This window comes from Lissotriton helveticus, chromosome 2_2, assembly GCF_964261635.1.
Source record: "Lissotriton helveticus chromosome 2_2, aLisHel1.1, whole genome shotgun sequence".
Lineage (NCBI taxonomy): Eukaryota > Metazoa > Chordata > Amphibia > Caudata > Salamandridae > Lissotriton > Lissotriton helveticus.
The window spans coordinates 482743101-482768489 of NC_136060.1; the positions used below are offsets into that span (position 1 = coordinate 482743101).

At 46.1% G+C, this 25389-nt stretch overlaps 1 protein-coding gene across 2 annotated transcripts in view; it reads right to left on the reverse strand.

The window, feature by feature from the left end:
• Nucleotides 1–25389, reverse strand: part of LOC144821550 (E3 ubiquitin-protein ligase TRIM7-like) — a 249905-nt gene that overhangs the window by 170960 nt on the left and 53556 nt on the right. For both annotated transcript variants that reach the window (XR_013608380.1, XM_078678725.1), the window contains exon 5: nucleotides 18475–18548. Coding sequence is in view for 1 of the 2 variants with exons in the window: in XM_078678725.1 (XP_078534851.1) it covers nucleotides 18475–18548 (74 nt within the window). In the remaining variant the exon portion in view is untranslated. The remainder of the gene's footprint in view (nucleotides 1–18474; nucleotides 18549–25389) is intronic.

The following is a 25389-nucleotide window of genomic DNA, read 5'->3' on the forward strand; positions in this document are numbered from 1 at the left end:
GAGTATACCCTTCCACGCTTAGGGTGGACAAAATTATTTACAACAAGGGGTGGTGATGGACAGAGTCTCTGAATTAAGCAGAGTACTCTCACCCAGTCAAGAGATCAGGGCTGGATCCAACACCGTTTTTTAGCTCATTGCACCATCCCAGTTTCAGAACCTGGCTGTATGCAAATTAGTCTGTCCCTGGCCCAGTGCATCATGGGAACAGGGCAGACCAGACTACAAAAGCCAATTCTTACACTGGGAAGGAAACAAGCTTCCGGGGACCGGTTTCTGCCATTTCAGGCGTCTTCGGCCCGGCTTGCTTGAATCCTGATGGTGCAATGAGCAAGGGACTCACATCTGAGTATACCCTTCCACGCTTAGGGTGGACAAAATTATTTACAACAAGGGGTGGTGATGGACAGAGTTATGTTATGTTATGTTATGTGGTTTTTATTAGGCGCACAAATGCTCCAGCTAAGGAGCGTCTTGGCGCCCGACAAGGCAGCTACACAACACAACTAAATAAAACAGCACAGAACACACTAACTAAGGAAATAAAAATGTTTTCAAGGCACGACGAAAAGAGAGCAAATCGCTCATAGCGCGAATTGCCGGGGGTAAGGAGTTCCACAGAGCGGCGGCCCGCACTCGAAATGAGCGCCCACCGGCCCTGCTTCGCTTAAAGCGCGGTACCACGGCCAATTCGAGATCTGACGATCTTAAGGGTCGTGCCGGAATATAGTTGGCCATGAGGGTCGTAAGGATCATTGCCGGGGACCCCTTCAAGATCTTATGGGCGACGCAGAGTACCTTAAACTGAATCCGCTGCGCCACCGGGAGCCAGTGCAGTGCTCGAATGGTGCTTGAGGTGGGGCAGAATCTTGGAAGGCCCACCACCGCTCTTGCTGCTGCATTCTGGATCCGCTGCAGGCGCCCTATCTCAGCTACATTCAGACCGGCCAACAAAGAACTAGCATAATCCAATCTGGAGATGACGGTCGCTTGGATCATGAGTTGCCGGGTGGGGGCATCGAAGAACTTTAGCACAGGACGAAGCCCACGCAAGATGCCGAAGCAGCAAGCAGCCGTGCGTTTAGTGTGGCATGCAAACGTAAGGGAAGGGTCCAGCCAGACCCCGAGGTTTTTAAGCTCGGTGACTGGGATGGGAGCGGAACCCAGCTCCTCCGGCCACCATCTCTCTCCCCACAGTTCCGGTCGCCTACCAAATACCATCACCTCGGTCTTACTAGCGTTTAGCTGGAGACAGTTAAGCGTCATCCAACTAGCGACCGCCCTCAGTCCTTGTTGAAACCTAGGAGCGTCGACCTCCGCATCCCCGCTGATCGTGACCGCTAGCTGGGTGTCATCGGCATATGACACCATGGTCATACCCCATAATTTGACAACCTCAGCTAGCGGCCTTACGTACAGATTGAACAGCGTAGGACTCAGCGAGGAGCCTTGGGGGACGCCCAGGTTCAACGGGTGGAATTTTGACTGAAAGGGTGGGACGGTCACGCTAAAGGCCCGGTTTGATAAGAACGACCGGAACCAGTCGAGCGCAATGCCGGAGACACCAGCATCCTCTAAACGCTGCAGAAGGATAGGGTGCGAGACGGTGTCAAAGGCAGCGCTTAGATCTAATAGCACCAGCGCTGCCGTTTGTCCCGCGTCAAGCACGGAGCGGAGGTGCTCCACCATATAAAGCAGAGCCGTCTCCGTGCTGTGACCTGCCCTAAACCCATTCTGCGTAGCGTCGAGTATATCAGCTCGACGGAGATGTTCCGAGAGAGCGGCATTTACGTGTGCCTCCATCACCTTAGCCGGCCACGGCAAGAGTGAAATAGGCCGATAGCTCTCTGAATTAAGCAGAGTACTCTCACCCAGTCAAGAGATCAGGGCTAGATCCAACACCGTTTTTTAGCTCATTGCACCATCCCAGTTTCAGAACCTGGCTGTATGCAAATTAGTCTGTCCCTGGCCCAGTGCATCATGGGAACAGGGCAGACCAGACTACAAAAGCCAATTCTTACACTGGGAAGGAAACAAGCTTCCGGGGACCAGTTTCTGCCATTTCAGGCGTCTTCGGCCCGGCTTGCTTGAATCCTGATGGTGCAATGAGCAAGGGACTCACATCTGAGTATACCCTTCCACGCTTAGGGTGGACAAAATTATTTACAACAAGGGGTGGTGATGGACAGAGTCTCTGAATTAAGCAGAGTACTCTCACCCAGTCAAGAGATCAGGGCTAGATCCGAAGAGCCGAAGAGGCTGAAATGCCAGAAACCGGTCCCCGGTAGCTTGTCTCCTTTCTGGTGAAGAATTGGCTTGGTAGTTTGGTCTGCCCTGTTCCCATGACGCACTGGGCCAGGGACAGACTAATTTGCATATAGCCAGGTTCTGAGCTGGGATGGGGCATTGAGATGAATAACGGTGATGGATCAAGCTCTGATCTTTGGACTGGGTAAGAGTGGTCTGCTTAATTCAGACACTCTGTTCATCACCACCCCCTTTTCTGTATCGTTTTTGGCCACTATAGGTGTGGCAGGGTATACTCAGACATGAGTCCCTTTCTCACTGCTCCATCAGGATTCAAGCAAGCCGGGCCGAAGAGGCTGAAATGCCAGAAACCGGTCCCCGGTAGCTTGTCTCCTTTCTGGTGAAGAATTGGCTTGGTAGTTTGGTCTGCCCTGTTCCCATGATGCACTGGGCCAGGGACAGACTAATTTGCATATAGCCAGGTTCTGAGCTGGGATGGGGCAGTGAGATAAATAACGGTGATGGATCAAGCCCTGATCTTTGGACTGGGTAAGAGTGGTCTGCTTAATTCAGACACTCTGTTCATCACCACCCCCTTTTCTGTATCGTTTTTGGCCACTATAGGTGTGGCAGGGTATACTCAGACATGAGTCCCTTTCTCACTGCTCCATCAGGATTCAAGCAAGCCGGGCCGAAGAGGCTGAAATGCCAGAAACCGGTCCCCGGTAGCTTGTCTCCTTTCTGGTGAAGAATTGGCTTGGTAGTTTGGTCTGCCCTGTTCCCATGATGCACTGGGCCAGGGAAAGACTAATTTGCATATAGCCAGGTTCTGAGCTGGGATGGGGCAGTGAGATAAATAACGGTGATGGATCAAGCCCTGATCTTTGGACTGGGTAAGAGTGGTCTGCTTAATTCAGACACTCTGTTCATCACCACCCCCTTTTCTGTATCGTTTTTGGCCACTATAGGTGTGGCAGGGTATACTCAGACATGAGTCCCTTTCTCACTGCTCCATCAGGATTCAAGCAAGCCGGGCTGAAGAGGCTGAAATGCCAGAAACCGGTCCCCGGTAGCTTGTCTCCTTTCTGGTGAAGAATTGGCTTGGTAGTTTGGTCTGCCCTGTTCCCATGATGCACTGGGCCAGGGACAGACTAATTTGCATATAGCCAGGTTCTGAGCTGGGATGGGGCAGTGAGATAAATAACGGTGATGGATCAAGCCCTGATCTTTGGACTGGGTAAGAGTGGTCTGCTTAATTCAGACACTCTGTTCATCACCACCCCCTTTTCTGTATCGTTTTTGGCCACTATAGGTGTGGCAGGAAATACTCAGACATGAGTCCCTTTCTCACTGCTCCATCAGGATTCAAGCAAGCCGGGCCGAAGAGGCTGAAATGCCAGAAACCGGTCCCCGGTAGCTTGTCTCCTTTCTGGTGAAGAATTGGCTTGGTAGTTTGGTCTGCCCTGTTCCCATGATGCACTGGGCCAGGGACAGACTAATTTGCATATAGCCAGGTTCTGAGCTGGGATGGGGCAGTGAGATAAATAACGGTGATGGATCAAGCCCTGATCTTTGGACTGGGTAAGAGTGGTCTGCTTAATTCAGACACTCTGTTCATCACCACCCCCTTTTCTGTATCGCCATTCCATTCCATGTCATGCCGTTTCATGGTCTTTAGGCTCGAGCCATCTGATTAAAGCCCATTCTGACTCAGATATCACGGATCCTGCCTCTTATTTATTGAGCTATCTGTTTTAATTAATGCATAGAAAAATAGTACCGGTAATTAATTATTTATTTACCACAGTACAATAGATGCACAACCCCCACTGAAGTATGATTAGAAGCTATTTGTTTTTTCAGCATTATAATTTGCAACTTTGTAGTTTAAGTTTAGTTTTCAGTGCACTTTTTTTGTCAAGATGTTAACTAGATGATACCTCATGATTTGTGTTGAGCTATTTTCAAGCATTTCAGAGGGTTTTTAGACTAATGTCAGCAGCAGTAGACTGGGAGGGACAGGGAGAAGCTGTGAGCCAACACACACTCTGCCTATACATATTAGACTATTGAGAGTGAAGTTCCATGGTGAAGGTCAGACCATCCATATTCAGTGCTTAGGCCTATAGGGGTCACGTGCAGCGCCTTCTTATCGAAGTACGAGCCCTCGCCCCCAAAGGGGAAACAGCCTTTACAACCCAACCATTACATCGCACTACACTTACAATGCAGTCATTACATCGCAACATCCATTCCAAAGCATGTCACTACAACGCAGGCATTACAACGCATGACACTACATCGCATGACACTACATCGCATGTTACTACAACGCAGGCATTACAACGCATACCATTACAACGCATACCCTTGCAACGCATAGTACCCCTACACTATCCAATACTTACCCTACTGTTGCACCCCCAGGAGTTAGAATAGTAATTTTTACCCCTACACTATCCAACACTTACCCTACTGTTGCACCCCCTGGAGTTAGAATAGTAATTTCTACCCCTATACTATCCAATACTTAACTCAAATGCAATGTAATGATAAGCATTGTAATGGTATGCGTTGTAAAGATATAATGCAATGTAATGGAATGTGTTGTAAAGGTAGTTTTCTAAAAATGCGATGTAGTGTCATGCGTTGTAAAGGATGTTGCAATGTAAAAACTGTGTTGTAAAGGCATGAGTTGTAAATGTATGCGTTGTAATGTCATACATTCCCCCCAAAGATGTGGCAGCTTCATCACTGGGCCATCCTCCTTGGACGGGCTCTGCAATCCCCAAAGGGCCCCAAAAGGGAACTCTTTGCCGGAGAACCTTTAGTCTTGACCTAACATCTGTAGTATACCTAATGTCCTCCAAAGTGCATTTAATGTATGGTTGTGTTGTGATTAGAGAGGTGACTGGTCTAAGTAGTGGTGAATAAAATGAACTAAAGGCTCCCTACCAAAGTAATTTTCTCTCTGTGCCTCTGTTGAAGGTTAAGACATGATGAATATCCAGGATGATAATGCTCCTTATATTTCAAAATAACTGGTAAAGTGTATCTTGCCCTTTTTAAATCCTGACCTGGATCAATGAAAATTAATCAGAGCCTATAAACCTACCAATCAACTTATTGTTGGTATTCTATTTGTCGCATTGTCGTGCTCCCACCCAAGAGTGATCTGCAATCAGTGTTTGAAAACAGAAAACCTGTTTCTTCTGCCACTTACATTGCAGACTCAGATGTATAGTTCAGAAGCGCATATGACCCAATTACCAAAGTAATCTGCCCAATGATGAAGCTGCCTCCTTTTGGGGGGCGAGAGCTTGCGCCTCAATAAGATGACGCTTCTCATGACCTCTAGGCCTAGGAATATGGAACCGCAGACCATAAACACAGATCGGCACACTCAACGGTCTGCTAGTATCATGAATCATTCCTTCAGTGATACCATCAATGTTGTGATTTGAGATGACATCTCCGATGTCATCAATTATGTGACTTAAGACGTCATATGTGATGTTGTATGTAAGATCATAAGCTGTGCATGGTGTGGGTTAGTGGTGAATTTTGTTTTTAAAGTTTGTTTTGTAACCATGACTTTACTTCAACTATGTTTATTTCAATGTAAAAAAAATTTAAAACCTGCATTATCATCTTCTAATCAAAGCTAAACATAACTCCACTTTTGGATATGTTTTTAGTAAATTTCTGGGGCCGGATCCTGTGATCAATCCTCCTGCATGCAGCTGAAGGTTATGCACAATGGGTGTTAGTTGCAGGGCCCGGCTTTGGTTTTTTTGTTGTTTTTTTATACTTATATGAACATTTTGTTATTCATTTCTTTTATTACGTATGTTACATAGCAGTTTTTGGTTTTAGCTTATTAGATTTTGACAGTTCATAGTCATGTGATAATTTTCATGTGATAAGTCAGTAGTGTGGAAATCTTCCTCCTGTTCTGCTCCCAGAGAAAATTATTTTTTTTTGCATCTGATAGAATATATTGTAAATAGTTGTGTCAAACTCCTCTTCATTTCTGGTCAAAATTTCAGGAGGGGAAAAGGCTAGCCTCTATGGTGGTCATCCACAAGGAGAGTAAACCCCCTGAGGACTGCTCTTCATACCGACCAATATCACTCCTTAGTGCAGAGGTCAAAATCCTGGCTAAAGTTCGGCTTCCAGGTAACTAAAAGTGATTATGACATTGGTCCATCTGGATCAATTCGGCTTTATGTCCAACATAAGAATCTCCTTTAATCTGGGGCACCTCTATGGCGTGTTACGTCGGGTGAGTAACCTCCAGGAGAGTGCCCTGATGCTCACGCTCAATGTCAAATACTGTGGAGTGGGCCTAAATGTTTTAGATACCGGCCAGGTAGGATTTTGGCCCGCAGTTCTTGAAGGGAATACACCTCTTATACTCTAGCTCCTCGGCTCAAGTAAAGGATAATGGGGGACGGTTCCAGGATTTTGAACTTCAAGAGGCATGCAACATGAATGCCCTTTGTCGCCACTAATTTTTGCGCTAGTACTAGAGCCTCTCACGGCCTGGGCTAGACAGGGCCCGTTGGTGCGAGGCCTCCGATGGTCGGATGACTGGGAGAAAAAAACATTGTTGTATGCAGACGATGTGCTGCTCTATGTTGCGACCGGTATCTTACACTTGACAGACTGATGCAAATATTCTCTTATTTGGATGGTATTTAGGTTACACAATAAACTGGCATAAATCCTTAATTTATTCTCTGAAGGGTCCAGTACCGCGACCGCCCTGTGACTGTGAGGCAGTTATAGCCGCTGAGGGGTTCCGGTACCTCATACTACATGTTACAACTGACCCTGCCTTGTGTTTTGACAAAAATCTATTCCCCCATTGATCGGACTGAGAAGTGATATTTTTCATTGGAGGTCCCTACTACTGTCGCTCCATGATAGAGCAGCATTATTTAAGGTGATGTCCCTACCCGATTTTCTAAACATACTACATAACACACCATACGCGGTTCACAATTCATACTTCAAGTCAATTGAGTGTGAACTCCGAACACTGCTCTGGGATGGGGGTCAAGCCTGCATAGCAGTACATACACCCACGAGGTGTTGGTACGACGGAGCGATTGCCCTTCCCGACAGCTAGAAGTACTACTGGCTACCATAAATATCTGGGTCTTTCAACCATTAGATGAACCTGCATATCAAATAGACAGGCTGCTGATGCAACCGAGGGGACACGTGAGTGCTCTTTATGGCGTGCTCTGCAAATGCAGAGTCCAAAATCCAACGGCAGTGGTGATAGACCTCTGGCACACTGCTACAAGGGGGCTGGGCTGGAAAGGCAGAATAACACAAACAGGATACGGCAGAGTTGGGTTCCCTGGGTACATAACCAGTCTTTGACAAGTGGGATCTTATTGGCCCCTCCAAGTTTGGCAATTTAGGGGCTCAAGGGGATGCCATTCCCTTCCTGGGCCTACAATGAGATTACAAATTAGCTCCCTCAGAGACCTATCATTACCTGCAAATAAAGCACGCACTTTGAACGGTGCTGAGAAGGGAGCGAAACTCCCTGAGCCCTCGCCCCTGGAGGACAGATTGCTGGATGAGTATCTGCCATGTAAAGCCACATCCCTGACATATAAAAACTGATCTACAACATCCTTGATGCCCTGCTATATTTAAGGGAAAGGTGGACTCAGGACTTAGACGACCTTAAAGATGATGAGTGGATGGAGGCTTTATCATCCCCAAGAGAGGTGGCCATAAGGGTCGGGTTTCGCCTTGTCCAACTAAAAATACTACATCACTCCTATTATACACAACACACTGTTTTAGAAATGGGTAGGACAGGGGATGAGCATTGTAGGCTACGCTGTGGCCAAATGGGCACCTTTTACCATACTGTGTGGGAATGAGCGCTGACACAAGTTTTGGCCATCAACTGTAGGATGTATGGGTTCCCTATGCAGTAGCAATGTTTCCCTCTCTGCTAAATGGTGGCTACTCAATATTTGGGGCGAGTCAGATTTCAATTGAATGGAGTGAATATGCGTTCAACTGGGGCGGGGTATTGCCAAAAGAAACACAGCAGAACTCTGCGGAATAGGGCAGATGTCACAGCTGTTGGAATGGCAAAAAAGATATGGACTGGTGTATGCGGGCAGAGAAGGTGGTGTACGAGGGCCATGGAAGCCCCAGAATTGGATTCAAATTTGGGGACGTTGGAGTCAATATCAAGGTTTTGTCCATGATTCCTTTGCCCCGTCTGCTCTAGAACAAACTACTTCAGCAACTTTGAAATCAGATACATTTCTTGCCAGTGCTCCGGGGAGGACAAGGGAAACTGATCATAATAATGTATATCAAGTAGGTAAAGAGGACAGGGTTTTCGTGGACAGGAAGTAATGGCGGTCTGCTAATATTGACGTGGTAGTGTATGGATAGCAATAATATGTTATGGTGCTGACAGGAAGGGGGGGACCCTACAACCCCTTAATCAGTGTAGGAGAATCCAAACACCAGTACATATAGCAACAGTCCTGCACACTCATATAGTATAGCAATACATCCAGGTTGATGCAGTGTAAAAGCAAATGGAACCAATCCAACGTTGAAGTTCTTTGATTTCTTTATTTGGTCATCACACAAAAGGACACACAGTCAGCCGACATGTGTTTCATCAGAGAAACAGTGTTCTCCGACTCTTCAGGGCTCTATGGCTAAATTCCAGGTCAATACCATCCCCAAGCCAGTGATAATTCCAACCCGGTAGGGTATGCTAGTTCATGTTGAGGCGATCACCTCCCAAGGCTTGTAAGCTATTCAAAAGAAACTATAGATCAGGACGCCAGTACGGGTGAGTGCGCAGGAAAATTTCCCAATCGTAATTGTTACCTAAACCAAAGCACTGTATTTGCCCGGATCGGTCTTGCTACTGCATGTGTGAGTGCTCTCTGATTCTTTCTTAAGTCGAGATGCTGACGTTCAGGCATCTGAATTGCAATCCGGGGCAGTACATTCTTTTTAATAGGGCGCACTTTCCAAGTTTACACGTGACGCACCTGTTTTACGGTGCACCGGGCGCAAACAGTGAAAGTGTGCCCTATACATAATAGGCCCCTGGGGTACAACTTGCTCCGGGATAGGATCAGAGTCAGAACAGAAGATAAAATTAAGCCTCTGCCAGTAGTTGCAACCAGGTAGAGTCACTGAGATAGAGTCAGGTTGTAGTTTCATAGCGCAAAGCTGTCAGGATCTTTGTGGATCTTGCGGACAGAGTGGGAGTGAGTACTGGAGTCAGTTGTGGCCGGATAATGGGTCAAGAGACGGCAGATGGTGCCAGAGAGGAACCAACCAGTGGTAATCTGACTGGAGGACTCAGGGTTTTGTGGGGCCCGAAGGAGCGCCACAGTTAGCTGGAAGCACATTGAAAGCTTCACCACCTCTACTGAGCCATCTTTCTCATAATTTTTCAAGAGGGCTAAAAGGGGCTCACTCTTCTTCTTGACCTTTTCTGCCATTGTCAGAATGCTAACAGTGTAGTCTCTCTTGAAATATGACTTCAGCTAGTTTACGTGGAACATCCTGTGGGGTTCCCGAGGGCAACCTGTGATAACTGAGTCGTTTATATAAGAAATCTTCCTAACAATTTTGTAGGGAGCACACAATTTGACCTCCAAAGCTCGAGGGCAAATTGGTTTGAACACCATTACTTCCAGACCCTCTTGTCCTGGTACCATTAGTATTGCCTTATGGTTGTACCAATCCTTCATCAGCTCTTGGCTGGCCTGAAGGTTGTTCTACTATACCTTTTTCCCCCCTTGCTTTGTTCATCAGGTGAGCCATCTGCTTTCTGAGATCCAGAGCATAGTCCATAACATCAGGGCATGGGAACTCAGGGATGCCTTCCATGCTCTATCGGGCCACAGTGAGTTGACCATAGACAGGATGCCCAAACAGAAGCTTAAAGGCGACATCCACAACAGCTTCGACGCACCATCCACGCACCCTACCGTCGAACGAACGCCCCCCACCACCACCCTCCGCACCTGGACCACGGTGACCACCAAAGACACAGCCCGCATGATGAGCACCATCCACTCCGGATCTCCAACTGACCCCTGCCCCCACCACGTCTTCAACAAGGCCGAATCCACCATCGCACCCCAACTCCGGAACATCATCAACACCTCCTTCAACACGCCACCTTCCCGGAGAGCTGGAAGCATGCCGAGCTCAGCGCCCTACTGAAGAAACCAACAGCGGACCCCACCGACCTCAAGAACTTTCGCCCCATCTCGCTCCTCCCTTTTCCTGTCAAAGTCATCGAGAAGATCGCCAACAGACAGCTTGCCGCCTTCCTCGAGACGAACGGATCCCTCGACCCCTCGCAGTCCAGTTTCAGAGCCAACCACAGCACCGAGACCGCCCTCATCGCAGCCACCGACGACATCCGAGCCCTGCTCGACAACGGGGAAACAGCGGCACTCATCCTCCTGGACCTCTCTGCAGCGTTCGACACTGTCTGCCACCGTACCTTAGTTCAACGCCTAAACGACATCGGTATCCAAGAGAAGGCACTGGAGTGGATCACCTCGTTCCTCGCCAGAAGAACACAGAGAGTCCGCCTCCCCCCGTTTCGTTCCGAGGCCACCGAAGTCATCTGCGGCGTCCCGCAAGGATCATCACTCAGCCCCACCCTCTTCAATGTCTACATGAGACCTCTTGCAGCCATCGCACTCCAGCACAACCTCAACATCATCTCCTATGCCGACGACACACAGCTGATCCTCTCTCTCACTAGAGACCCTGACACCGCCAGAACTAGCCTACACGAAGGGATGAAAGACGTCGCCGAATGGATGAAGAACAGCCGCCTGAAACTGAACTCCGACAAGACGGAAGTCCTCATCCTGGGACCATCGCCCTCCGCCTGGGACGACTCCTGGTGGCCCCCCGCCCTGGGCACCACTCCCAAGCCAACAGACCACGCACGCAACCTGGGCTTCATCCTGGACTCCTCCCTCTCAATGACCAGACAAGTCAACGCCGTCTCCTTGTTGTAAATAGCTTTAATGTTTTTAGTCTTCTTTCTCTGTCTATCACTTAGAATTCCCATTATTCTCCAAAGGGTCTTGCGCAGGATAGATGAAGTTGGCCTCACCTTGCGGAAAGAGAAGTGTGCATTTCTGGTATCTGAAATCGAATATTTAGGTTTTTCTCTTTCAGCTGAAGGTGTTAAACCTAAAAGAAATTTGTTAGAGGCGATAGATCTTGCTCCGTCTCCTGTAGACAAGGACCAATTATGATCCTTCATGGGTTTAATTGAATTTTATTCCAAATTCGTGAAGGACTTTTCTAGTAAGACGGCTCCCTTAAGAAGCTTACTGAAGAAAGGGGTAAAGTTTTCGTGGACCAGTGAGCAGGAAGTTTGTTTTAAATCTATTAAGAGAGAGCTCTCTACTGCCAATTTCCTCACTCCTTTTGATACCAAGCGTTCGTCAATTTTAATGGTTGACGCTAGTGGAGTTGGTTTGGGTGCTGTACTTTTACAAAGGCATGGGAATGACGAAAAGACCATTGCATTTGCCTCCAGGCCATTGACTGCGTCAGAATCCAATTATTCTATTATTGAACGCAAGGCTCTAGCTGCTGTGTGGGGCACCTACTATTTCAGGACGTACTTGTGGGGCACCAGGTTTGTGTTGCGTTCTGACCACAAACCTTTAGTGAATATTCTGTCTCCCGGTGGCACTGGCAAGGGATCACCCAGATTGGCAAGGTTAGCTTCACGCTTACAAGACTTTCAGTTTGATGTACAATTTGTTCAGGGTTGGAAGAACATCCAGGCTGATTGCTTGTCTCGTTTACCTGGGAAATCCACTGATTGTGGGAGCTCTGTGGTGATACCCCGAGATGATTGTGCGATTGCCTTTACACAGGATGTTTTGTTTCTATGTGCAGAGTTATTTACACTCGATGAGTGGTCCAAGGGTATGGAAATAGATGTCACCTTAAGTCAAGTTGTGGATCTCATCATCAAGGGGTCAAGAAGGGAGAGTACTGTTGAACCCTCTGTCAGGCCTTACATTAGGGTTCTGGATGAATTGTCTGTGTCTGACAACAATGTGTTGATGCGTGGTGACAGATTTATTCCTCCTTCATCTCTTAGAAAAAAAATACTTGATTTAGCTCATGAGGGTCACTTGGGCCAAACTCTCACCCAACGAAGGGTTAAGGAGAATTTTTGGTGGCCTTCCATTGATGCTGATGCTGTGGACTGCGTGGTGCAATGTAGTTTTTGCAAAGAGGGAGAGAAACGCCTGAAGGTGATTGGCTCTCAGAGTAAGTGTAATATTTCTTTTGAGAACTGTCCTTGGCACACTGTGTCTTTGGACTTTATTGGACCCATGAATGAGTTGCCATTCAACCAACGCTTTGCCATTGTAATCATAGATTGTTTTTCTAAGTGGCTTACAGTTCGGTTTGTTAGAGACACTAATACTGATTCTACTATTACATTTTTGAAGTGTGTGTTCTTGGAGGAGGGTTTTCCCTCTGTGTTAATAACTGATAATGGAACACAGCTGATCTCAGGAAAGATGGTGTCTTTCTTGAAAGAGTGTGGGATTCGTCATCACCGAACCAGTTTATATAACCCACAGAGTAATGGTATGTGTGAGAGGGTCAACAGGTTGATTAAGGGGATCATACAGATGTCTGTTGAGTTCGGTTGTTTTTCTAACGATAAAGTTCAGGAACTTGTTTGGGCGTACCGTTCAACTCCCCACAAACAAGGGTGTAAATCCCCTTTTGAGTTGATGCGTGGTCGCCCTCCAGTAACTAAATTGACTCCTTCTTGGTTAAAAAACCTTGACAAAATTTCTCCGGTGAATCCTTCATTAGTTGCCACATCTGTGTCAATTGGTGTGGGAGATTTGGTCAAGGTAAAACCGGGGAGATTTTCTAAGGGTCTCTCGAAATTCAGGGGTCCTTTTTCAGTCAAACATGTTTCTTCTCACAGTGTTCTCCTTGACAATGGCGAGTGGTGGAATTTTAGGAGGGTAGCTTTGTATAAGAGGCTTTGTGAGCTTGATGTGAAAATTACTCTACCTTCTTCTACTCCTTCTAACAATGGTTACATGTTGTCTACTCATTGTGATGGGATTTCCGGTTCACAAACCGGTGAAAGGGGGGAGGTAGGTAGTGGTGATACTTCTTTTTCTTCGTTTGCTGTTAATGATGTGGCAGTCCCAATTTCTACACCTTCTTGCTCTGGTGATACTGTGTCATCCTCTACACCTTTGCTTTTCAATGAACCTGTTTCTTCAAATGAGACTGCTTCTAGGAATGTTAGATTTCGTCGCCCTCCTACCTATCTGAGTGATTATATCCAATAACTGTTTTCGTTTCCTTTATGGGTTTATGGGAGGGAATTTCTTTTGGGTTGAAGGGAGGGAGATATGTTGTAAATAGCTTTAATGTTTTTAGTCTTCTTTCTCTGTCTATCACTTAGAATTCCCAGTCTGTTCCTATGTTATGAATCCAGTTAAGAATCATAGGTGAGTCAGTTGATGCTTCGCCAGATGGTGTTAAGCTGTATAACCTGTGCTGTGATTAAATCTATTCCTGACAAGTCTCAACCTGCTTGGATCTACATTGATTTACTACACTCCTCATCGTGCTTCAACACCCTGCGTATGCTCCGCAAGATCTTCCGCTGGATCCCGACCGAAACCAGGAAGACTGTCACCCAGGCACTCGTCACCAGCCGACTGGACTACGGAAACGCCCTCTACGCCGGAACCACAGCCAAGCTACAGAAAAGACTCCAACGCATCCAGAACGCCTCCGCCCGACTCATCCTGGACATCCCCCGACGCAGCCACATCTCCGGCCACCTGAGGGACCTGCACTGGCTCCCCGTCAGCAAGAGGATCACGTTCAGGCTCCTCACCCACGCACACAAGTCTCTCCACGACCTGGGCCCCAAGTACCTCAACGACCGCCTGACCATCTACACGCCCACCCGTCAGCTACGTTCTACTAGCCTCGCCCTCGCTGCCGTACCACGCATCCGAAGAGCCAACGCCGGAGGCAGATCCTTCTCCTACCTGGCGGCCAAGACATGGAACTCCCTCCCCATCCACCTTCGGCTGACCCAGGACCATCTCGCCTTCAGGAGACAACTCAAGACCTGGCTGTTCGAGCAATGCCAGAACCCTTCCCCCAAGCACCTTGAGACCCTTCCGGGTGAGTAGTGCGCGATACAAATGGTATGATTGATTGAAGGCGTCTACCAGATTTGGCAGCCAGGGATCCTGCTTCCTCCTGAAGATCTCGGGAAGAGTTTCTATCATGCGCTTTAGGGTCTTGCTAAAGAGTCCCACCATCCCTTGCCTTTTGGATGGTATGCAGTGGAGAAGTGGTCATTTACACCAGCTTACTCCCGCATCACCTTCTTATATGAGGAGATGAAATGTGTCCACTGTTGGACAGATCAGCCTTGGAGAATCCGACCCTGGATAAGATTGCAGACAGGAACCTCCTCACTCCTGTGCAATCATGCTCCTCTGGGCTACTGCCTGTGGATACCTGGTGGCATGTTCCGCCACAACCAAACTATACGTGTAGCCTGAAGCAGAGGATGGATCTACTATGCCTATGCCCACCTTCTCAAATGGCACAATAACTATTGTTAGAGGTCCCAATGATGCCTTGGTTTGGCCTCACACATGTCACACTCTTACATTGGGCAGGTTCTGTGAATTCTCTTAGTCCAAACCTGGTTAAACAAATGTTCTAACCTGTCCTTGCTTGTCTTGTCCCAGGTACCCTGCTAATGCTACATAATGCACTCTTGACAAAGAAGGTTTTTGTGTGTTTGTAAAACTGCCAACCACTTGCTGGCTCAGGATTCGGCATCCATGGGTTCATTATACAGTAGCCTGTCATCCTAGACCACCCTGTGTTAGCAAATCACTTTGGCACCAACTTTATCTTGATTCACTTTGCGTAATTCCTTATAAGGGCAGTCAGGTAATAGTTTAGTGGCTTTGTGTGTGTTGATCTCAGCTGCCCTAGAAGGAAGGCTGCCTTTTAACTCACAACAATACTGAACCTGGGACTAGGGCCTATTTGTTGTCTAGGCTGCATTAGTGGAGTTAAACTGTACCCTCAAAGTAGAGTTAATAATCAAAAGGTTTCAGAAGATGAAGTTTGCATTGTAAGTGGTGAATTTAAATGCATATTAGAACATTGGAATGTTGGGAGCTCCATTGCAGACAATGGAGTGCTCCCTGCTTCTACGGGCCCGCAGAGCAACATTCAAATGTTCTACAAAGGCTTCTCGAAATTCGAGGGGATTTATATCCCCTCGAGCTTCGAGAACCCTTTGTTTAATTTGTTAGAACATTCTGTCCTCTAGTGGCAGAATGTTCTAATAGCCTTATAGCCCTTCGTAGCAGGGCTATACGGCTATTAAAGTCCCGCTGTTTCGTTAAAGTCCCTCGCCTTCGGCTCGGGCCTTTAACGATTCAGCGGGCCTTTAATAGCCGGTATAGCCCGCTACGGCGGGCTATAAGGCTATAGTAGGTACTTTCGATAATGGGCCAATATTTTGGTGCAACTTTAAGAAAGCCTAAGTACGCACGTCTTTACTTGATGAACCAAAAAGCTTTAAATCCAACAACGTATTAATTAGCAAGACAGAAAAGTAAGTAACATGAACTTGTCAGTGATTTGGGAATAACCTTAGCCTGACAAACAGGACGTGTAAGTGAAAGGAAATAAACATAGATGTGTTGTTCAACAAAGGTACTCTGTGTATAATGAGTATTGTGGTGCATAAGAAGAAATGAAAAGTGGAGAAAAGTGACTTCAAAGCCGGGAAGCTAAGCTGGGTATACATATTGTAATCATTACATGCCTCAAAATAGATGGGTTTTTCCAGGTTTCAGTATTACTAATTAGCATAACAATGACCTCACAGGAAGTTACCTCACAGGAATGACACCATATAACATTTGACACAGAGAACAATTTATATCTGTGTGGATTTTGACTCCTGAGGACATTTAAGGCATTTAGAGGAACAGGTCACCAGCCTCTTTGAACAGGCAAGCCTGTTACAGATACTCCCTGCCCTCACCACAAAGCTCCAGGGAATATGGTGGCCCATGTCAGACAATCCAAAGGATACAGTCTGTGTCTAGTTCATAAAGCAGTGAATTTTAACCAGCAGGTAATACTTAATACAGAAGCCAAAGGATTGCAGTGGAAGATGCTCCACGTGGATGAATGAATGAATGAATATTGGACTTGTAGAGCGCGAACTTAGCCCAAGGGCGTCAAGGCGCTGTAAGCGGAGCATAAGGGTGCAGACAGAAAAAAACATGCTTATACCGAGGGCTGTGAATAAAGCCAGGCCTTTAAGGCTTTACGGAAAAGAGAAAGAGACGCCTGGCTCGAGAGTTATTCCGGGAGGGAGTTCCACAGTTTAGCAGCAACAGTGGAAACAGCTCTACCTCCCCATTTGACCTTCTTAAATCTCGGTACAGTTATCAGATTCTTATCTGCAGACCGGAGCCACCTGCTAGGAACATAGCGATGGACAAATAGCCTTAATTGCTAAAATGATTTTGCCACACTTGCCACATAATCCATCCTTTGCCACAAATGTGGCCCTTCACCGAGGTATAAGTTCAAGGCCCTGACTACATGCCCCCGGCAGCCCTCTTGTGCTCGAGTACTCACCTCAACAACCCCGCTGTCACCAGCAAGGGTGGCAGCTCTCTGGTATCATTCGAAGGAGTTCTGTCCAACTGCTATCCTGTTGATAGTCACTGACTGTCCATGATGCAAAATGAATTCCTGGTATTCTGAGTTCCCTCATTGTAAAAATCTGTATTTGTAAAGCGCTAACTACTTACCCTTACGGGTCTCAAGGCGCTGGGGGCCGTCCTGAAAATTAAGAGAGCTATTGGCCAGAGTGACATGGTGCTGAGCTGAGCTGCCGCCAGAGCCGGGGATCGAACAGTGAATCCTGTGCTCCGAAGTCAGCTGCCCTGGCCGCTGCGCCACACCGCTCCACTCTTAGCCCATCTTAGTTGTCTCTCAGAGTTTTAGGTCAGGACCAGGTGCAGCTTCAACGTGATTGGCTGAGGTGCCAGATCCTGCAGCCCCATGGATTGTCCTCGGTTCACACACTTTATGCCCTGCTCACACATGGTGAGTATACACACCCATTACCAACCCAGAGAGCTCCAGAAATGCCAACGACATGCTGTTAACATACGCCTGACAGGCGGATCCATGTCAAATGTGACATGTTCAGTCAGGCCAGGCTTCAGCGCGTGCTCGCAGGAGCGGTGCCATCTTACAAGCAGAACTGCCAGTCTCAGACGCAACATGCTGTTGGCTAAAAAGCCAGGACTACCTGAAGGATTCACGTGTGACGTGGGACCGGCTGGCAGTGATGCTGACGCACAAAGAGCCCTTCATTTAGACTTGTGACAGGGGAGAAGATAAACAAACTTCTGGCTGTCTCCTCAGGGTAAAATCTAACCAAGGAGTGTCTTTTCATGTATATGCAGTCCCTGCAAAGTCAAGGCAGTCGTAGGAAAGTGACACAAGGTAATGCAGAGTGATGCTTTCCAGCTCGAAAGGCACTTTGCTCTGGAAGGGGCCCTTTTCTCAACGCTAAACGCACTTTGTGTCAATTTGCATCAAGGAAGCGTTACTGGGGCATTACTTGGGCAGATCAGTGGAAACACCCATAGGTTTTGACGCAAAGCACAATCAACTCAGACAGACAGACCAGGGTTTGTGTTAAAAAATAACACCTGCTTGAAAGAGACGTAAGAAGGAGACGTGTGTTCATTTCTCATTGTAAACCACGCATTGCGTGTGTATTGAAGTGTACAGCCTGCACCCAATGCATTCAACCCTTCTGAGTCTGCCTCGCATAGGAATACGAGCTGGAAAGGTTTGCTTTCAGTACAAATCCAATGCTAGACAGCGCACACTCACTTCTACACCATGATACGGGCTGTGCGTGGCGTAAGGCAGCAAAAGTGCAGAGGATCACAGCAGCCGTAGGCTAATCCTAGTACATATGGCTCTGTGCTGTGTTTTACTCTTTGCGCTTGTAAATGAGACACATGAAACTGCTAAGAGACAATGTACTACTACTAAAACTACTACCACTAAAAGAAGACTCAGAGATACCTTTACCTTTATAATTCCACCAGGGTTCTCTGGGCTCATGAATGATCTTTTCTGGTTCCCGAAACTTCGCATTCTCACATCTGGAAGAAAAGATTATACCTTTAACTAGACACTCAAAAATCACAGCTCTCAGAACATCACTGGTGAACAGGACACAACCCATCTTACGAACTGCACAGACCTCACAGACCTCAGGATCACAGAGGGAGGGAAACATCCTTTACGACGCAACTTTTACCACGCAGTGCCTTTACAACGCAGGTTTTTCAACGCAAGTCATTACAACAAATTGCGCTGGGGGCGCTCTAGGATAGGTAATAGTTTAATTTACTATCCAACACCTTCCCTACTATCCACGTGGAGTGGAGTTGGAATAGTAAATTAAACTATTCACTATCCAGCGCCCAACGCAAGTCGTTGTAACGACTTGCGTTGAAAAACCTGCGTTGTAAAAGCATGCGTGGTAAAAGCATGCGTTGTAACAACGTACATCCCAGAGGGAATATAGAGCCCCAGTCACAAAAGCACATCTCACACAGAAATAGACCTTTAAAATAGTTAGTTTGTTTACAAATCCGAATAGCTTACTCCAAGAGAACCCTTCCTCCTGGAGCCTCTGTAATAACATAGCAGACTACTTTGAAGAAAAAGTTTTGACACTCTTAAAATATTTCCCCTTTCCTTCTCCCTTCACCATAAATAAGGGAACCTCTGCAGGCACAGACACAGCTTGTATGAAAACTTTGCAGCCCATCACCTTGGAGGAATCACGTCTGGCGATCTTGTCCATCAAACCAAGCTCTCCTTTCGACCCCTGCCCCCCTACTCTACTACACGCCCTCATTGATATTGTAAATCCCATTTATTAATAATATAATAAACTCCTCGCTTCTCACAGCCATGATCCCAACAGAATGGAAACTTGCGGCAGTAAAACCTCTCCAAAAAAGACAACTGGCCGATCCTATGACCCTCTCTAACCTACGACCCATCTCGCTCTCACCTACCCTGTGTAAGCTAACTGAAAAATGTGTTAATAGCCAACTCACTACTTTTCTAGAGGGAACAAATGTATGGCACTCTAATCAATAAGGTTTTAGAGCCCAACACCCGACTGATATACAACGGAAACCCTAATGTTCTAGAGTGGATTCATAACTTTCTGCAAGATCGACGCCAAGTGATCACGCTAGGATAATACAACTAAGAAGAAAAAGCACTCATATCAGGGGTACCTCAGGGATCGAGCCTAAGCCCGACCCTTTTCAATGCATATATGTCCCCTCTGATCAAGCTAATATCGTCCTTCAAGATCAATACCATCTCATATGCGGATGATACGCAGCTTATCTTGGTCCTGGACAGTGACATGACTGAGGCAGAAGAAAATCTCAGACAATGCCTCACAGCAACCTTCGAATTGATGAATAACAACCATCTGAGTTGCAACTCGGAAAAAACAGAGATCCTGCCATTTGGCCAACAAAACACCTTCGTGCCTAAACTTTGGTGGCCAGAAAATTTCACCCCCTCTCCGAATACAACAAATGCAGCTAGGAACTTGGGAATAACATTTGACACTACCCTATCCTTTAAACAACAATCCCTGGCAGCTGCGGGCACATGTTTCCATATCATAAAAAGTCTAAAGAAATTCTTCGACGTGCTCCCCTACTCAGCCAGGCAAACTGTTGCTGTTGCCCTTATTACATCTAGGCTGGACTATTGTAACAGCCTCTATGCAGGAACCAACAGAGCAGTTATGCACAAGCTCCAGATGGTCCAGCATGCGGCTGCACGGCTGGTATTGAAGTGGCTCAGGAGATCATCAGCCTCAGAGGCATTAGACATCTTGCACTGGCTGCCAATTCACAAATGTGTTCTGTTTAAGGTCCTTATCATTACTTTCAAGGCCTTTCACTTACAAGGCCCCCAATACCTTCAAACTGGCTTTAAGCGCTACGTTCCCCCCCGTAGCGTAAGATCATCCAACGCAAATCTGCTGATCATTCCAACTTTCAGATTGGTGTCAAAGGGAGAAAAATCAATTGCGGAAATAGGCTCTAAGGCATGGAATAAACTTCCACCTCAGCTTTGCCAGATTGCATCTGAGTCTGTATTTAAGAAGGCACTTAAAACCTGGATGTATAGTGCACCAGACATACTTTGTAAAACTCTGATTTGAATGCCCTTTTTTCTATTAGTAGCAGTAAACCAGCTCTGTTTCCATCTCTGGTTTTCCGTAACAGCACCAAGATGCTCCTGTGAGTGATAGTTGCGCTATACAAGAACGCTTTTCCATTACATTACATTTACATTACATTACAGTACAGATATGACTCACTCAAATATTTATTTATGCAGGTGGACTTTAACTAGATTCACTTTCATATTATTTATTGATCGAATGTCTATAATTGTAATCTTAAAATTGTCAAAAAGCTATGCAAATTTAGATATGACATCTGTCATTCCTCTGCTGTTAAAGGAAAATCCCACATCTGCTAAATATACTTCCAAATATAAGGGAGTTTCTTTTAGAAGAGGTGCCGCATCCGGCAATATTGGGTAGAACCCTTCGAATCTCCAGGCCGTGGCTTCTTCGCAGTGCAAATCAGCAGACTGCTTACGTTTGGAAACATATTTAGCTTTCCAGACACAAGACTAATTGGTCTACCTCTTCAGGAGCAGTACTTATAGGAACCCTTTCCGGGTTGGAATTATCACCAGAACTAAGAGACTACTTGAAATTGACCTCTGCCCTGAAGAAGTTGCGAGGTAATCCCCTGTAACAGCGATGAAACATGTGTGGGCTAAAAAGGCTTAAAGATCTTGAATTAAAGACATCTGAAAATATAAAGACAAGCATCATTATGCTATTTAATCTAACTTTATGGATTCACTTTTGACCGTGTGCAAAGGATTTGTATGTATAGCATTAGTGGTCTGCTGGCCACAAACGTGGATATCTGGTGGTTTTTCCCTACCTTATGCACTGTGCCAGATTACCTGCCTTAACTGATTTGTACTTGTGATAGACCTTAGAGCGATATCTTTGCCTATTGCTGACCCCCGACTGTTTAACTATGGAATCAAGAGTATCTCCTCTCAGGCCTGGACACCTGTGATAGCTGCAGTGGCAGATTTTGAGTCACCGAAAGCCCAAGAAGGTAAATCAATTGTAGGCAGGTGTAGATGGGATTGAAATAAGTAATCACTCACAACAATTGATGTAACATAGGGAAAAAAACTAAAGCAACCTGAAGGAACTGTACTTGGAAGGAGCAGCTTGTGACAGCGTTGCTGATCCTGGGAGCAGAGGGTGATGTCAGCAGAGTGCACTCAACAGCACACCTAGCCTTGCACTCTCAAAGGGTTAATTATCTCCAAAAGCGAGGGCCCTGATCATGAAATATTGGGGAAGATTTTCTGAATTCAGTCTTTTATCTTGGAAGCATTCAGCTGAAAACAGCCTGCATGCATCCAATGTTCTCCTGAAATGGACCAATCTGGACCTTACAACTCCTATCGGGTATGAAGTGGCAAAGAATTCATACAGCCTCTGTGACCCGTCCCAGATACAAAGCCGTTGTAGGAGCATCGCGGGGTCTACAGTACCAGGGTGGCTCAGAGGATATTAAATTGAGCGTGACGCTGCATCCGTTGCCCACCACCGCTGTCCAATCAGATTGATCTGGTCAGCTGGGATTAAAGCTCACCTGAGCCAGATAATGGGAGTATTTACATAACAGAATTAAAAATAAAGAAATCAAAAGTGAGGAAATACAATTAAAAAACTGTTGAAGGCATGTAATCATTTGCTGTACAATTTAACCTTTCTTCTTCCCCTTTATAACTTTGCACATTTCCTATGTGCTGAAATTTGGCATCCGTCAATCTTTCCTTTTTCTATCAATAGCACCTGTACAGCTAGCTATTCTATTACCCGAACTCCTCTTATCTCCCTAACACAGTTTTAGAGAAGCTTTTTCCAGTTGTGTGCCAAATTATACCATGTAAACCACAAATTAGCATTCTATGTGCCTCACACACTCTTTATTATCAACTTAATCTGCCCAAACTCCTCTTTAGCAAGTGGCTGCTCTATGGCACTTTATTCTGATATGGCCGTCAAATTCTTCTTCCCTATTGCTTGACCCTAATATGGAGACTCCACCAGTAAAAGTTCTTGATGTATTGCTCAGAAGACAGGCTCAGCATCTTCAAGTAGCCCCAAAAGGTCTGTCCAACACATAAAACCGGCTCAACATCCACTTCCATCCTAATAATGTGGACCGTGGGAGTTACCTTGGATTTCCAGGCATCGTCCACCATTTGAATACTCGGTGACACGACTCACACTCAAGCGATGCCAGGTGCCAAACAGGGGCTTTGGAGTACAATGGCCTGTCTTTATGTTCCCTAAATCTTAAGCCACTCTCCCATCAGAGACAGCCATATGCTGCACAAACCATCCTGAAGACCAGAGACAGATACAATGTGTGGATACTGAGATATCGTTTGCTGATCCCATAAGACGTTATCCTTCAAAAACACTCATCGTGGAGAAGCTGCCACCAGTAGAAAATTCCTCTTGATGGTTGATACTTTGCTCGGTTCTCATTTAGCGGCTTTGTCAGAGGAAAGGCATCAAAATCTAGAACTGTCCCAAAATCAGTGGATCTGAGCGTAGCACTAAACAGTCAAGGCGCCGTTTTTTGTTAGAGTTTGTTCATTTCCAAAGTACGTAAGTCCGGAGTAAAAATAAAAAAATACCGCTTAAGTCCTGAGCTAGTGGCTTTCAGGCTGTAGAAACTCGCAAAATGGCAGAGGCCTCTGGTGGTTGGCAAGTGGTCCTCAGCCTTATGCTCTTGCCTTCTCTACACATGAAGATGAAACCATAGAGAGCAGCAGAGCAGTGGGATTGGCCACCATCTTGGCTAGCAGCCAGAAGGACCTCCTGGGGTCCAGTGAGCCCAAGGATCCCTGGTCTGGGTGAATCAGGCTACAGAGTTTTCCTGGACAGGGCAATGTGGACAATTCTAATGAGGCCTTTCTAAGGAATTGTTAACACAAGGTCACCGCTAACAAGCACATTCATGAATGCCAAGGCAGTCCCAGGCAGCAGATATGTGTTTGCTGTGAGACCTGACTGATTTAGGCCGTCCTTGATAATTCTGTATCAAAAAATTATTTATTAACATCTACCAAAAGAAATCTCAAAATCGTATATGTTTCAAATGTCACACTGTTATCTGCTGCATCAAGGGAGAAACTCAGGTATACATTAATTGAAAAAAATAAAAGTCAGATTTTGGCCTGTAGGCATGCGTGTGTCTCTGCCTCAGCAGCGGCAAACAAGAAAGATGACCACGAACTATCTGAAGTTAAATTCCAGTAAAACGGAGGTCCTCATTTTTGGCAACAATGCTAACTTTTGGACGCCAGATTGGTTGCCAGAAGAACTCGGGACTCTCCCTGAGCCAACTAGGAAAGCAAAAAACTTGGGGGTCATACTTGACAACAAACTTTCCTTCGGGGACCAGGTAAATGCGGTTGCCTCTGCTAGTTTCCATCTCCTTAGAATGATAAGGAAAATAATTTCCTTTTAACCAGCAGTCAAAGGATAGTGATAACCAATGTTCCCTCTAATTGTTTTCCTCTGTGTGCGCAGTGTAAGGTCTCTGTGCACTGAAGCCAAGGCTATGTGCGCCAGGAACCAGACCGCATGTGTGGGTACCTCACCAAATACCACTCCAAACTTTTGCTTAGCGGTAGTGTGTAGTGGTCAATTTTTAAAAACCCGGGCTGCTAAACTCTGTTACATCGTTTTAGACTACCTATAGATCCAATGAGATAAGACGAATGCCTCTATCATGGGTTTCTTCTACTGACGTTCTGCTTCGTCAACCCCCCAGCCAACGGAAGCACCAAGCTTACTTCTAGCCTGAAATTAATCCAACAGCCCTATTGCCACCCTCACTTGCAAAATCGTTTTGCACCCCTGTGTGGGATGTCGGACATAGAATGACTGAGTCCCACATCAGCTGATAGCCAAAAACTCAACAATTCATATCCGAACACCTGAAAGTAATGTCACACAAGGCAATCTGAAACCTTGGCAGCTATGAGTAAGTAAGTAATTTTTATTTGCATGGTTAATTAAAACCATTGCAGTACAACCATTAACATTACGTCTACACGCAAAAATGTTTCTCACTACAAGCAGAAAATTACATCTGCATATTTAAAATGGTATATATTCTGTATCAACTTTTCCAATTAGCAGCTGCTACGGCAGCTATGAAGCACAGGCCGTTGTTCTTCAGATTTGTTGCATTCCTTTTCCTAATAGTGAGCGGCTGATTGTGGCCCTTTGAGGTAGTATTCATGTTAATTGCAGCGCCCGTGTACGAAGCAGTTATGAATTTGGGGGTGGATTTTAATCACTTTACCATGAGCACATCAAATATACGTACTGGCCGCGAACACCTACTCCAGATTTAGGGACTGCGCTGAAACTACAATGGTCAATTGTGGGGGGCGGGGCGTACTAGAAACAGAAAAGTCATGTATCTTTGCAATTCCCTTGCCCCACAACTTCCATCACGTTATATTTCAAATGAACATCCAAATGTAAAAATTGCGTCGGATTAACTACGGCATTAAACATGGCTCTTCTCCCGTGTGCACATTGGCAGAGACAGAAGAACACAGTAAAAAGACCTCGGGGAAGGAAGGCGCTTTTCAGGGATCGTCATCTGCTAAGAAATGAGGGGCTGTTGCCAGTTTAATCCCGCCTATTCTCACAAATTTGCTGTTTTTTGATCGGTAGCAAATAGGTCATCATAATACAATAATAGTATCAGTTATACAGTTACAGCATTTTATTGCTACTTTTCATGTTGTGCTATTTGGCAA